Genomic DNA, 12,406 nt, shown 5'->3' with positions numbered 1-12,406 from the left:
ATATGCCGACACGGGAGCAGGAGAGTTTGGTTGAACATGCAACTACATGTATTAGACTCCAAGCTCACCGGAGATTTGAAACACACATAGAATTCTCAGTTAGAAACTAACTCCAATATTCTCCAAATCAGGTATGCTTACCGTGAATTGATTTAGGGATGTAGAACTTGTCAACGTGAATATCGTTGGTGAAGTGTTTCTGATTCGATAGTGTAGTCAGCTTCCTTGCTTGCCGTATACTGACCTTCCACCAGATCGCATGCATGATGCGTAGCAATCCTCGCCAACATTTGGAGTTCCTTGCAGTAATTATTGTTGTACCTAAAACCAACTCGCCTCGTCTTTATTCGATACTTGTCCTCAGCATTCTGTTGTAGGAAAAGCAGGTCGTCGATGCATTCATCCATGGGCATATGGCGATCGAGAATATCTTTGCAGCGCCCCAACTAGCCTCTAATCGGTTGTTCGTATTGTTGTTCAAGTGAGGTATGTTCCCACGCATGAATGTAGTCCTTGCAGCTTAACCAATTGGACTCTAGGTACTCGTAGAATTGAGGTTTGTCCTTCGACAAAGTTTGAAGAGCTTGTAAATATCGGTCGAATTCTCGTTCATCAGTGGTCCGCGCCATCAACGTAACCAAATTCTTTGCATGCGTCTTTTCAAACGTCGTAGAACCATAAACCTTGCTAATCTCGCGCTTAAATTATATATCACGTGAAAATGACAAAGAATCACCCTGGCCTCCGGCAATGCTTCAGCTAACACTTCAATCTCGCTGAAGTCCTTATCCACGACCACCATTTTGATGTCCAAATAAGTTGGATTATTCTGTTTAAATGCCTTGACTGCACTCTTCATGTTGAGCTTGGTCTCACCGTCGATTAAGGCGTGCTGAGCGAAAGAGCCAGTCCCAATCATATCAGTCACCATAAAACTGAACAAGCGATATCTTCAAGTACGCAAAGATAGATAAGAATTGGTTAATATGCAGCAAATACATGTAGCTTTGTGAAGATTCCACCAACATGTTGGTGAACATGCCACAACTCCAGTCATTAGAGCAGGTCAATAAACTCCCCTTGCCTGTTAATGTTGGTACCGTGTATGGCGTCGACACAGAGAACCTCAGGGAACTTCCGAGCCATGCGTCTCATGCGAGCTGTTTGGAAGGTAATGCACCTTGTCAGCTCCGTGGCTGGGTCACGATATATGTTGACAGCGTTCCCGGGTCCTTCTCCAAAATCATGTAATAACTGGGAGACACGGACATTGTCATCAGGGGTGGGGGTAGATCTCGCGTCGTATTTCAGCGATCAGAGTCTCCGCGTCGTTTGGCTGGATCGGTTTTCTAGACACCTCTTTCAAGTAACGAAGAATTTTTTCCGTTTGGAGCCTCCTAGAATGCACACAATTTAATTAATATCGACACACTTGTACAGCTAAATCATTTGACTGCATAACTGCAATGACGTACCTATCCACATTGTTTTAGCTACCCTGTTGATGCAGGGAGAGTCGATCTTACAGTTCTCAGCGTACGTACGGTGTGGTTGTGAATGGGTGTGTGCTTTGTAACACTGACATTGTACGAGCCATCATCGGATCGACTAAGCAGTGCGTTTAGCCGCACCATGCAACCAATAGATCGACACGTGTGGTTTGTTCGGCCTTCGCCCCCGCGAGGATTGAACTTCCGACCATGAGTGCAGATAAAAGGCTTCGGGTAAAACTGCAATTCCTCGTCGCACAACACAGGCTTAGTTCCATGCAGTGCTTTTCTTTTGATGCGGTCTCGGTTTCTCACGCGAACGGAGGCGCTCGTCCTTAGCTTGTATATTTGGTGAGTTTCTTCTTGGTATCTTTAGTATTCAGTCACAAGTAATAAAAGTCAGTGAAAACTTAATAAGACACAAAAAAAATTCCTGTAGTATTAACGTGCACCGTACCGATGAAAGGCATCTTCTAGAGCCGCCCACGATGCGAATGTGCTAGAGAAAGCAGGGCAAGTGACGGCTATAGGTACCTCTCCCAGCGCTCCAGAAGCTGGGTCACGGCGAGATCGTGTTCTGCCGTCTAATTGCACACGAGAAACCGAGTCTGAGACGGAATCAGAGTCATCGTGATGGCCTAGAGGCCATGACGGGACACAAGTGTCGACAAAGCGGGAGGGTACAGCGTGCAAGGTCCCGCATGGCAGGCTGAGCGCGAAAGGGAAGGGAATGAGCGGCTGCAGGACGTTTCAATTTTGATTTTTTTTGAGAAACAGAGCTATTACTTTTACTGGGTTTTACCAGTATGAAAGTTGCTCTTTTTATGCATAGAATATCGGTGAACGTAGGCACCTCCTTTTATTTAAGGTATAAACTTTACCGTTTATTTCTTTTTCTCAATTGGCACATAAATTGTGCGAATCCGTAGCAGTACAATAGTACCGTGCGCGCCGATTTGATAAGACCGCCGACTTTTGTACATACTTTTGCGAATTTCTCAGTGTGTAGGGCGAGTTGAGAGGCACTGTTTAGATATGACACTATTATAAGCCCTAGCTACATGCTACTTGTGTTAACAGCTGTAAGTTTGTTTTTCTTGGAGCAAACTATCAATTTCTGCCCGTGCACCGCAACTTAGGACCATGCCTTTTTTCTGTCAAAACGAACATTTTTATGAAATTCAATACCAACTTCTATATTAAAGTTAGTACTTAGTCAGATCACCCTTTCCTTTGATGACATCGAGACAGCGGCGAGGCATGGACTCCAGAAGCTTAAGGAGGTACTCTTGCTCGATAGAGCCCACGCAGCGACAAAAGGAAAGAGCGCAGGGTCTCGGCCCTGAGGTTGTCGGTTCAAGTCCGACCGGCACTTTCATGAGGAAGGCGGGTGCTGTGCTGCAGTGCTGTCGTGCTGCTGGACTGCTGGACTGCTGGACTGCTGCCGCTGGATGGTGAGCTGCGGGACGACCCTGCCGCTGGACGACGTGATGCTGCTGCTACAGGGCGACGTGCTGCTGCTGCTGCTGGATGCTAAGGAAGTGGTGCTGGACGATGTGCTGCTGCTGTGAGACGCGTCTTATTGTCGCAGCTGCGGCAATGCTACTGTTATTGCTGTGTGTGCACTCTGTTCTGTTGTATGATGTGTATTGTACTAACAGTACTAACAAGAGCTAACTAGACTCAAACATGGCCTGCTACTGCTAGGATGTCTTGCGTATCGTTCGGTGCAGGGTCGCCGATGCTCCCAATGGCAAGAAGGCGCTTGTACGCCACGATGCGCCCGTCGAGGATGCCGGCTTTGTGCAGCGGTCGAAGCGCACGAAGGACGCTCCCAGATCCTTTCGCGTTAACATTCTGGGTCTTCAAGAAGGCAAGCAAGCCCTTCTCAGCCCGGCGACCGGCGTCGAGGACTTGATCCTTGTAGTCTTCAGCCTCGACATCAAGCGTCCAGCCGCCGACGATGAAGAGCTTCATGAAGGCCACCACTTGGCGCGATTCCGACTTTTTCTGACAGTCAGCACAGCTCCACACTGGAGGTACTTTCGTGTACCACTCGAACCAAGTGGCTGACAGGTTTGCTGCTTGTTTTTTTCTGCGCTTAAGCTTTGGTTCTTGGTCTGACGTTTCTTGGCTGTGCTGGTGTCAGGCTTCTTGTTCACAGGATCCCTTGGGCTTGAGTAGCGCTGCCTCGACAATGGTTATCCGCTCAGCTAAGAGGCGGTTTGACGCAACAAGCTCTTGAATAACAGCCAAAAGGTGACCCGTTTTAGGACATGTGTGTGGTGTATCTTGCGGTTTTTCTTGATCTTGAGCAGGCACGGCGGCCTCTTCATTGAGCGCAATGGACCACTTAAGTAGGTCAGCTGTCGAGATCTCAGCTGTCTTCATGCATTCTTCGATGCGCTGGACAATGGGTGTTGCCGGGGAGAGAGCCTTGAGCTGGGGAAAGTGTCGAACAAGGTAAGCGGTGAGTACGCTTAGAACCTTTGCGCTCATGTTTAGTCGGCTCTCTTTGAGACCTGTGCAGCTTGAGAATAACAGCTCCTGCAAGCATGCAAGCCGCTCGCGTGTTGTGTGGTCCTGAGAGCTGACGTCGATCACCTTGGGCGACGCATCAGCGCCCCATTCACTCAAGACCCGAGCGACCTTCCTGTCCTCCCGCGTCGTGTTCGTGATGTAGGCGAAGGCCTTGTTGGTCTTCGTCATATCCCAAGCTCCTCGGTCAAATATCCATTGCGCTGCAAGTCGGTCGTCGCCGTTCGCGTGTTGTGCACCACCGCGGCGGAAGGAATGGGAGGTGAGCTCTGCCGTGACACCTGCCGGTTCAGCAACGCGCTTGAGCAGTCGATTAACAAGGCCTTGCATGCTGTCTTCTCCGCGCTTTACCCCTTTGTCCAGCGATGTGGGTGGCGCCCCGATAGTGCTAACGGTCGGTTGTATGCTTGTAGGTTGGGGCACTACTGCAACTTGGAGAGCCTCGGGAACCTGTGACAGCAGGTCGTGGAGCGGGGCACCAGCATCAAGTGGCGCAGCATCCTGTGGAGCCATCGTCGGTAAGTGGCCAAAAAGGGACGCGCTTGGAGCTTCTTGCGTCACAAGCGCCACGGCTAGCGAGTGCAACGGGCACGTCAGGAAGTCGTCCTTGTCGGGGATCAGCGTGAGGCCCTGCTCCTCCGACGTCTTCACTCGGAGAAGACGCAAGTAGAAAACGCCATCCGCGGACACTGAGACGTGCTGCTTCTGGACGTAGCACAGATCCGATGATCTCCTAAAGTAGTGCCACATGAGGCACGTTAGCGCAGCATCCTGGTTGTCCGCGTTGACGCGTGCAGTACTGTATACATAATGAACCAAAGACCTTAAATCCTCCTTAGTACAGGGAGGAGCCTTGTTAGTTAAGCCACCATTGTCACGTTTTAAGCAGTGCTTATCCAGCGTTTTCCCTTGCTTGAGCAAGATTAACTCGGTGGAGACACGCAAGTGGGGATACTCATCAAACAGCCACAGCTTTACATTTCTGTAGTAGGAGGACGCAGTGTTGCGAGCAAGCTTACCTTTCTTACCTTCGTTGGTTGCGAGATAATAGCCAAAGCTGTCCATTGTTGCAGCTAAGCGTTTACCGGAGATGTCGAGGAGAATGCTGGCTTGGACGAATTCCAAACTAACATTTTCCTCCTCCAACATTCGCTTAAATGCGCCGATGGCGGTTACACGCGCTTTTTGCGTGTTCGTAGGGACAAACACCGAGAGACTCATGCTCAACTCGTCTCGTCTGCTTTTTGAAAGTGACTGGCTGCTATCCTTACGCTATGCTGTAATCCTACTATAGGAATGGACCTAGTTTGGTCTGATTGTAGGAAATGTGAGAATATGTTGCAAATATGTTTTATACTAGAGCTCCGTATGAACATATTCATATTGCCGTCTTTTTCCGACAAATATTTGTTGGAATGCGTCGGAAATGTTAGCCCTTCCCTAATCGATATTATTGGTTGGAATATTCACAACAGAACCCTGTGATTAGCTAAAAAAAAAAAAACACTACAGTGGACGAATTGATCACAATCCTCTCCTGTTATCTGTTGGAAAGATAACTATATTCATCCATACTCCTACGCAGCATAAGAATAAATTAGTATCGCTAATAGTATAAATGCACCACGGTTAACAAACATAACAAGGTTAGTGATGTGTTCCTCAGCCCACGCCATTCGTGCACTCTTGTGTGCCGCCGTTAACGGCAGTGTCCTGTTCATCTTGGTGTAGACGAGGTGGCCCACGTTCTTCAGCAGCCGCTGGACAGTGCGCACCGAGGCCTTCACGCTGAACTTGGTCTTGTGCTCAGCCGCGAAGTAGTCGCCCGTTGCAGCTGCTGCCGCACGTCTCGATCCGACAGCACGGGTCGTCTTCCTGCCCTCAGCCGCTCGCCACAGTCGTCGCTCTGCAACCCTCACTCTGCCTTAATTGCGCGCCGGACTGCTGAGCGTGAGCGTCCTGTTGTCCTTGAAATCTCTCTTAACGAGACCCCACCGTCGTGTAGCCCAATGACCCACGAATACTCTTTCTGTGTGAGGGCTGCTTCGCGGCCCATACGAAAATGAAAGGCTCAGCGCGGCAGAGGAAGCCTCCAGTGTGCTTGCTGCAGCTTGCTTCCTCCAGTCATTGTGTCTTCTAAAGTACGATATTTTAATATAGAAGTTTGTATTGAATTTCATAAAAATGTCCGTTTTGACAGAAAAGGGCACGGTCCTAAGTTGTGGTGCACGGGCAGAAATCGACAGTTTGTATGCCAACCCTACCAAAAAAACAAACTTACAGTTGTTAACACAAGTAGCATGTAGCTAGGGCTTATAATAGTGTCATATCTAAACAGTGCCTCTCAACTCGCCCTACACACTGAGAAATCCGCAAAAATGTGCACAAAAGTCGGCGGTCCTATCAAATTGGCACTCTAATATTTGACAATATAAGTACAATGTCTGCGAAGTGATTCCGTCCAGCATACAGTATTTATCAATATTTTAGAAACCATAACGGTAATTTTAACCAATCAACGAACGAATCTCTCTATGCAGAAAGTCAATTGACATACGATGGTGAACTTGGAAGAATTGGTAGCGGAACTTACGCGGTTGGCTCCGCGGCTGCGCGACTACGACCCGACTGACGAGACGTGGCAGCAGGTCTGATATTGGTGCAATTGTTCTTTCATTTTTACTGGCTCTGACGGCTCTGGAACCCAACGACAAACGTGTCATTCGTTGACTAATCCTCCACCTTACCTAACTATTCTCTGGTGATTGCAGGCTGAGAAGAAGGCACTTGAAGCCCGTGACCAGGTGGAGACGCTGCTGCGCTCGGCAGAGGGCGTGGCTCAGCTTCGAGGCAGCGGCGCCTTGCAGGACATGAAGCGTCTTGTGCCGGATGTGAGGCAGCAGCTGCTTGTAGGAAGGAGAAGACGAAGTGTACTGATGTGATGATCTTGTTCCATTTATTATGTTAGGTCACTCGTGAGGAAATTGCTGAGCTCAAAGTGTCCGACTTTGTGCTGGGTATGATCTTCGAGAAGCCCTTTGCAGTGTTTGAGCGCGTGTATCGTGGCTTTGGTGCCGAGGTCCGTCGACAAGCTGCTTTCATTGCAATTGATTGAGTTCGCTAATATTTAATTGGGTGATGATTTTGTGCAGTATGCCAAGGAGTTGTCCAGCGAGGCGCGAAAGAGCTCCAACCTCATCAAATCTTCCTATGTGAGTGATTTATGCGTCAACAGAAAGCCTTGTTTAATTTTACCGACATGATGCATTTGGACACTGTAGGTGTATGGCGAGATCCTATTCTTCCCGTTTGCCGACATCATCCGCTGGGTAGCTCCGTTTCTGCCGGAATTTGCCATTTTCTACGACCTTGTGAGTTGCTGTAATTAAGACCGTGTGATGGGTGGGTGGTCTAACTTATCCTTGCTATGTTGTGCATAACAGGGATCTGGCACGGGCAAGGCAGTCATCGCGGCGAGCTTAGTGCACCCGTTCGATCAAGCTATCGGAATCGAGCTGCTTGAGGTGAGAAGTCTCAAACTGTCGTGTGATGTTCTACAATTGTAACAAGAGTTATCGTTCAACACAGCCGCTTGTTCATTGTGCTGAAAAGCGCAAGACAGCGTTAGAGAAACTCAAGTCCCCGCTGCTCAAGACGGACATCGACTTCATTACAGGCAGTCTGCTCACAACCAAGTGGGAGGATGGCGATGTTGTCTTCTGTCACGGCACATGCTTCAACGACCAGTACGAACTCCAATGACTTGCTAAGTGCATTAAAAAAAACAGAGCTAACCTCTTGTTATCCTTTACTATTTCTTCAGGAAGTGGACCAAGATATCTCTGGCAGCCGAGAAGCTCAAGCAGGGCGCGTTTTTCATCTCGACAACGCACGTGCTGCGTACAGGACTATTCGAAGTGGTCAAGAGCCTCAACTTCACGATGAGCTGGGGAACTGCGACTGTCTACATCCACGTAAGTCTGCACAAAAGGGCGGCTTTGTTCTCATGCAGAATGGATGTGATACACTAACATGAATCCTTGTGTTCACTAGCGTCGACGCAAGATTGGTCGCTGGGCTGCTCAAATGCTGCGAGGCGGTCGATCCACACGCACTGATCTGTTGGAGCAGCAGGCGCAAGCTCAACTGAAGGAAGAAGGTGAGGCGAATTGATTGTCAAAATACAGCAAAGCCGTTGATCGCTACTGAGAAATTATTTTTTCTTCTTCTGGTGTGCCAGCTTTTTGTGGCGCTTCTTGACATGCTTGGGGATTTTTGTCTGTCGCTTGGCTTTCTTCTCCTCCTTCGTTTCTTGCTTGCGTGCCTTCTTGTTCAACTTGTCCAGAGCCTTTTGCTTTTCGCGCTCCTCACGTTTTTCTTGCCGATACGCAGCTCGCTGCTCGTCTGTCAGAGGCACTTTTCCGGACGGTGACACTTCTTCGTCGTCTTCATCATCATATTCGCTGTCGGAATCGCCCTCGCTCTGCTCTTCTTCGTCACTATCGTCATCACTAGAATCGATCTCCTGGTCGTCTCCCTCATTCAAGATATCCATGATACGAGTGCCTCGCATGGCTGGAGCCGGAGTCGTTCCCTGCTCGACCTCGAGGCGCGAGATTGCAGTCACCAACGACTTCTCCATTGTTCCCTCTTGGTACGCGAGCTGCTCACGCTCAGAATGCAGCACCTCGCCCAGTGAGCGAGGAATGAATGTACTCATAAACACTGCTTCGTCCACTTGCTCTTCATTCGTACGCTCCACAGGGCGATCAGCGATCACGCGCTGGATCGCCTCCAAATGGTCGTCCACATCCTCATCAGCAATGCGCGGGTCCGTGACAAAGTCGAACAGCTCCTGCGTCGTCATGGGGTTCAGTGCTCCAGTCTTGCGGAAATAGTCGGCAATGTTTCGACAATCTTTACGAAGGAAATCATTGGCACTTGGATGTTCGTGCTCCACCGACTGAGACACATCGATGAAGTAGAGCTTGGTCTGGTAGTACAGGATGTTGTACTCGCTCAAGTCGCCGTGCACTAGGCGGCATTTCTGGTACATTGTACGCATCATCTTGACGCAGTACAGATAGCATTCGCGGTAACGATTGTCGCTGATCTTGGCGTCTTTCAGGCGCGGGGCGGCCCAGCCGTCGCGGCCGATGAAGTCCATCAGCAGCACGTGCGAGCGTAGGAGAATGGGTGCAGGACAGTAGATGCCGGCGTCCCGGAGACGACGCAGATTACGCATCTCCTTCTCGGCCCAAAGCTTGACCATCTTACGCGGGTTACTCTTGGAGTAGCCGTGGCGGAAGCGAAACTCACCTGAAACGTACTTCTCGCGGTCCTTGAAGACCAGGATGGACGTCTTGTAGACCTTGATGGCGCCCTCACGGCCATCAGGCAGTCGCGCGTGATACACGTTGGCCTCTTTACCCGTGCTCAAGCATCCGTTGATCTCCGTCACGATGCCGTGGTTCAGCATCTTGTACAGGATCATTCGGGTGCGTGGGTCCAGCACCTGTTCCGTAGTGGCACGATCATCACGGCCCGTGTGACGCGTACGCCCGCTCTCCTCATTGCGCAGTGTGCGAGCCAACTGGTTCTCGGCCGCCTTGGATAGGCGGAAATCGTCTTCGTCCTTCATCTTGCCGCGGAGCTGCTGGAAGAGTGCGGCGCTTAAGGTAAATGATGAAGTGACCAGCAACCAACCGACTGACGTACATTTGCATATCCGGTTGAGTCCGGATAAATTTTTTTGTGAGTGATGTTGTATATTTATTGTTGTATAGTTCAAACAGCAGCATGGACGAGGAGAAGGTGCAGGCGTACGCGGACTTGGCGGCGCAGATGATGGAGCTGCACGCGTCCATCGCACTGCTGTCGCAGAACGTGGAGAAGATGGCGCGTACGGACGAGGAGGTCACCTCCATGACGCGCATCTTTAACGGCGTGTACGTGCAGCGAAGGAGACGGCAGCTCATGAGAGTGTATACTAACTTTCATGGTGCCGATTGCAGGTTTAAGAACGCGGCGCAGCAGACGAACTACCGAGAACCGTCACCGTCGTCATAAATTGAGAATTATTCGCTTTCGGTCACTCTGCTATTCGGTACTGCCGGTGGATGAGTGTGTGCTTTTAGATTAATCAATGCAGTTGGAGCTCTGCATGCCGCTTAAGTACTTTCACTGCTGCTGATGTGTAATTGGAGAGGTGTGTAATACGCTCGAGACGCTGACGCTAACGGATACACGAGTACGCTGCGAACTGCAGCGTGGTGGCCTCCGGAATGGACCAGTCGAGTACGTTGGACTCACGCGGGGAGTAAATCTTCACCTGTCGGATGTGGGTGTCGCGTCCGTTCTGATGCATGGCTAGGATCACAACCTGCAAGAAGAACGTGCGCAGCGGAGCCTACCAGACGTAACAGCAGAGTCGGCCGTCAGCAAGTGTTAAGCAGCAAAAACCGTCGCCACCAATGCAATAAACCTGTTCCGATCCTTCGTCCGTGTGCAATGGGATGGAGATCCAACCGTTGGGTTCTGCAATGTGCTGCACGTGGATCTCCTTGAGGTCGTGCACTGTTGATCCGCTGCGGACAGCGATCTTCTTGGGCGTGTAGCTCTCGTCCAGTTTGTAGTCCAGATACAGCGCCACCTCCTTGATGGCCATCTTGCGGGAGAACTGGATGTTAATCAGATGCGGCTGGACGCCATCCGACTGCCAGTACGTGTCCATATTGTCTACACCAGCGAGGAAGCGACCGTTAGCATCATTTTCAATCTGCCTTTCACCAAACTGAGCCAGAGCACGCACTGTCGCGCAACTGGTCCACGCCGTTGCCAGGCTTGGCAGATGACAGTGACCACATCGCGTCGTCTCCCACTTCGCGTCGGCCATCGCCATCGCGAATTGCATCTGCCATGCTGCAAAAAGCGGCTTATCAAAGAGCAATAGGTAACGGGCGTGAAATGAAGCTGCTGATTGGTTGAAATTCCAAGTTGAAGCAGTATGACCCAGGGATCGCTCATTTTGTCTTTGGCGTGCTAACGATGAGTGGCACTGGCAACCAAAGCACAATGATCTTTGACGGTACTAACAACTTTTGTGCTTGGCGAGCTCGAGTGGAGAACGAGCTGATGCGACACGGTCTGCTGGGGTACGTGTTGGTAAAGGGCTACTACGGTTGCCAGTCGTTCGACTACAAAGGGCAACTCGTAGAAGCGAAGTATCCCGATGGACTTCGTCAATTTGACGCAGTGAAAGAAGCTGCAGAGGCTATGCACATTGTGCAGTGTTCATTGCACGAGGATATCGAGGCTGCTGTTCTCAACAAGAGCGTATTCGATGTTTGGAGCATCCTGCGTGAGTTGTATGACAGCGGCAAGGATCCGTCTATCGCTGAAAAGTATCGAGTGCTAGAGCACATATATTACGGCGACAAGAAGCGCGAGTCTATGGACGAGTTTATAACGCGATTGGGAATGGTGGTGCGCCAATTCATGCACGTTACGGGTGTTGAGTTGACAGACTCCTATCTCTCTGCCATGTTAGAGCGAAAACTGCCCAGGGGGTGGGAATCTACGGTAGCATCGTGGCGCGGCAAAAGGCCGTTTATACCGATCGAAGAGCTACGAGAGAAAGCTATTGCTGAGGAGAAACGTCAGCGCAACAGCTCAGCGTCCTCGCAGAAAACACCGCCCGACAATGTTCACAATACATCCCAATCGGCTCAATCTTACGAGAACAGTGTACCCAATAGTTCTCATGTGCTGCCCTCGGCAAGGACTGTTCGTGAGGAATTCACATTTTGTTTCTACTGCTTGAAAGAGAACCACTTCTTCCGAGACTGCACATATCTTGACAGAGACATCAAAACGGGTAACACCCGTAATAATCGCAGTCAGTTTTCGTGCCGGGTTACGGAGAAGCGAACGTCGGCGATGGTACAAGCGCTTGAAGCGTACATCACCGAACAAACGAAGCGCACAGCGTATCGAGCGTCCGAGCCTCGACGAGATACGAAGCGTAAGCGCGAAACCGACCTTAGTCGCTATGGACCTCAGGGCACTCGCGATGGATTCAGCAAATACCAAGCGCCCCCGGTGCGATCCGTGCCTCAGCGTTCTCGTAGCGTGCACCCGTTGACGAGCAGGCGTCCATCTCGAGGTGTGCGATCGCGAAGCGTTTATCACGATGGGAGATCTGTCAGATCCTCGAGTTCGTGTCGCGTCAACTCGAGTTTCTCCTTCCCGCCGCGGAAGCAGCAACGGGCTCCCTCTTTTGAGCGCCATTTGGGAGAGTCACCGTAGGAGCACAGATCGGCAGAGTATCTGCTTGCGTTTATCCAGTTGTGCATTGAGCTTTACTTTAACGTGATAAC

At 50.4% G+C, this 12,406-nt stretch overlaps 8 protein-coding genes across 10 annotated transcripts; 4 read left to right on the top strand and 4 right to left on the bottom strand.

Moving 5' to 3' along the window:
- Positions 1-446: 446 nt before the first annotated feature.
- Positions 447-1,028, bottom strand: PPTG_22566 (hypothetical protein; the record flags this gene model as incomplete). The annotated part of the gene is made up of 3 exons (XM_008904809.1): positions 447-698; positions 737-950; positions 1,000-1,028. The coding sequence occupies 3 exons, from the start codon at positions 1,026-1,028 to the stop codon at positions 447-449; spliced, it is 495 nt and encodes a 164-aa protein (XP_008903057.1).
- Positions 1,029-2,941: 1,913 nt separating this feature from the next.
- PPTG_09725 (hypothetical protein) lies at positions 2,942-3,563 on the top strand (the record flags this gene model as incomplete). Its single annotated transcript, XM_008904748.1, has 2 exons — positions 2,942-3,057; positions 3,224-3,563. The coding sequence occupies 2 exons, from the start codon at positions 2,942-2,944 to the stop codon at positions 3,561-3,563; spliced, it is 456 nt and encodes a 151-aa protein (XP_008902996.1).
- A 2,030-nt stretch (positions 3,564-5,593) lies between these two features.
- PPTG_22565 (hypothetical protein) lies at positions 5,594-6,084 on the bottom strand (the record flags this gene model as incomplete). Its single annotated transcript, XM_008904808.1, has 3 exons — positions 5,594-5,605; positions 5,672-5,952; positions 6,024-6,084. The coding sequence occupies 3 exons, from the start codon at positions 6,082-6,084 to the stop codon at positions 5,594-5,596; spliced, it is 354 nt and encodes a 117-aa protein (XP_008903056.1).
- Positions 6,085-6,586: 502 nt separating this feature from the next.
- On the top strand, positions 6,587-8,201 carry PPTG_09724 (hypothetical protein; the record flags this gene model as incomplete). The annotated part of the gene is made up of 9 exons (XM_008904747.1): positions 6,587-6,676; positions 6,800-6,919; positions 6,997-7,107; positions 7,181-7,240; positions 7,310-7,399; positions 7,472-7,552; positions 7,617-7,774; positions 7,852-8,002; positions 8,082-8,201. 9 exons carry the CDS (start codon positions 6,587-6,589, stop codon positions 8,199-8,201), a joined length of 981 nt encoding a protein of 326 aa, XP_008902995.1.
- PPTG_09723 (Atypical/RIO/RIO1 protein kinase) lies at positions 7,784-9,711 on the bottom strand. Its single transcript, XM_008904746.1, has one exon. The coding sequence runs from the start codon at positions 9,667-9,669 to the stop codon at positions 8,242-8,244; it is 1,428 nt and encodes a 475-aa protein (XP_008902994.1). The 5' UTR covers positions 9,670-9,711; the 3' UTR covers positions 7,784-8,241.
- A 116-nt stretch (positions 9,712-9,827) lies between these two features.
- PPTG_09722 (hypothetical protein) lies at positions 9,828-10,097 on the top strand (the record flags this gene model as incomplete). The annotated part of the gene is made up of 2 exons (XM_008904745.1): positions 9,828-9,976; positions 10,043-10,097. The coding sequence occupies 2 exons, from the start codon at positions 9,828-9,830 to the stop codon at positions 10,095-10,097; spliced, it is 204 nt and encodes a 67-aa protein (XP_008902993.1).
- On the bottom strand, positions 9,973-10,979 carry PPTG_09721 (anaphase-promoting complex subunit 10). Of its 3 annotated transcripts, XM_008904743.1 has the most exons (3): positions 10,840-10,979; positions 10,513-10,766; positions 9,973-10,437 (listed from the first exon to the last, which is right to left on the bottom strand). In XM_008904743.1, the coding sequence occupies exons 1-3, from the start codon at positions 10,946-10,948 to the stop codon at positions 10,264-10,266; spliced, it is 537 nt and encodes a 178-aa protein (XP_008902991.1). In that variant the 5' UTR covers positions 10,949-10,979; the 3' UTR covers positions 9,973-10,263. The 3 variants fall into 3 exon arrangements, with proteins under 3 accessions (XP_008902991.1, XP_008902990.1, XP_008902992.1); XM_008904742.1 differs by having other exon boundaries at positions 10,513-10,979; XM_008904744.1 differs by having other exon boundaries at positions 9,973-10,766.
- A 96-nt stretch (positions 10,980-11,075) lies between these two features.
- On the top strand, positions 11,076-12,335 carry PPTG_09720 (hypothetical protein; the record flags this gene model as incomplete). Its single annotated transcript, XM_008904741.1, has 1 exon — positions 11,076-12,335. One exon carries the CDS (start codon positions 11,076-11,078, stop codon positions 12,333-12,335), a length of 1,260 nt encoding a protein of 419 aa, XP_008902989.1.
- Positions 12,336-12,406: the final 71 nt, after the last annotated feature.

This window comes from Phytophthora parasitica (genome assembly GCF_000247585.1).
Source record: "Phytophthora parasitica INRA-310 unplaced genomic scaffold supercont2.18, whole genome shotgun sequence".
In the NCBI taxonomy this organism is placed as follows: Eukaryota; Oomycota; class Peronosporomycetes; order Peronosporales; family Peronosporaceae; genus Phytophthora; species Phytophthora nicotianae.
The sequence above is the reverse complement of the archived record's forward strand: the minus strand, read 5'-3'. Positions and strand labels throughout refer to the sequence as shown.

What these genes read in the sequence shown, in the direction of transcription:
- PPTG_09723 (XM_008904746.1), bottom strand. Translation starts at nt 9,669, where the DNA reads ATGAAGGACGAAGACGATTTCCGCCTATCCAAGGCGGCCGAGAACCAG.
- PPTG_09721 (XM_008904742.1), bottom strand. Translation starts at nt 10,941, where the DNA reads ATGCAATTCGCGATGGCGATGGCCGACGCGAAGTGGGAGACGACGCGA. An exon ending in CGGACGAAGGATCGGAACAG is followed by an intron (nt 10,438 to 10,512) that starts GTTTATTGCATT and finishes TACGTCTGGTAG; the next exon opens with GCTCCGCTGCGCACGTTCTT.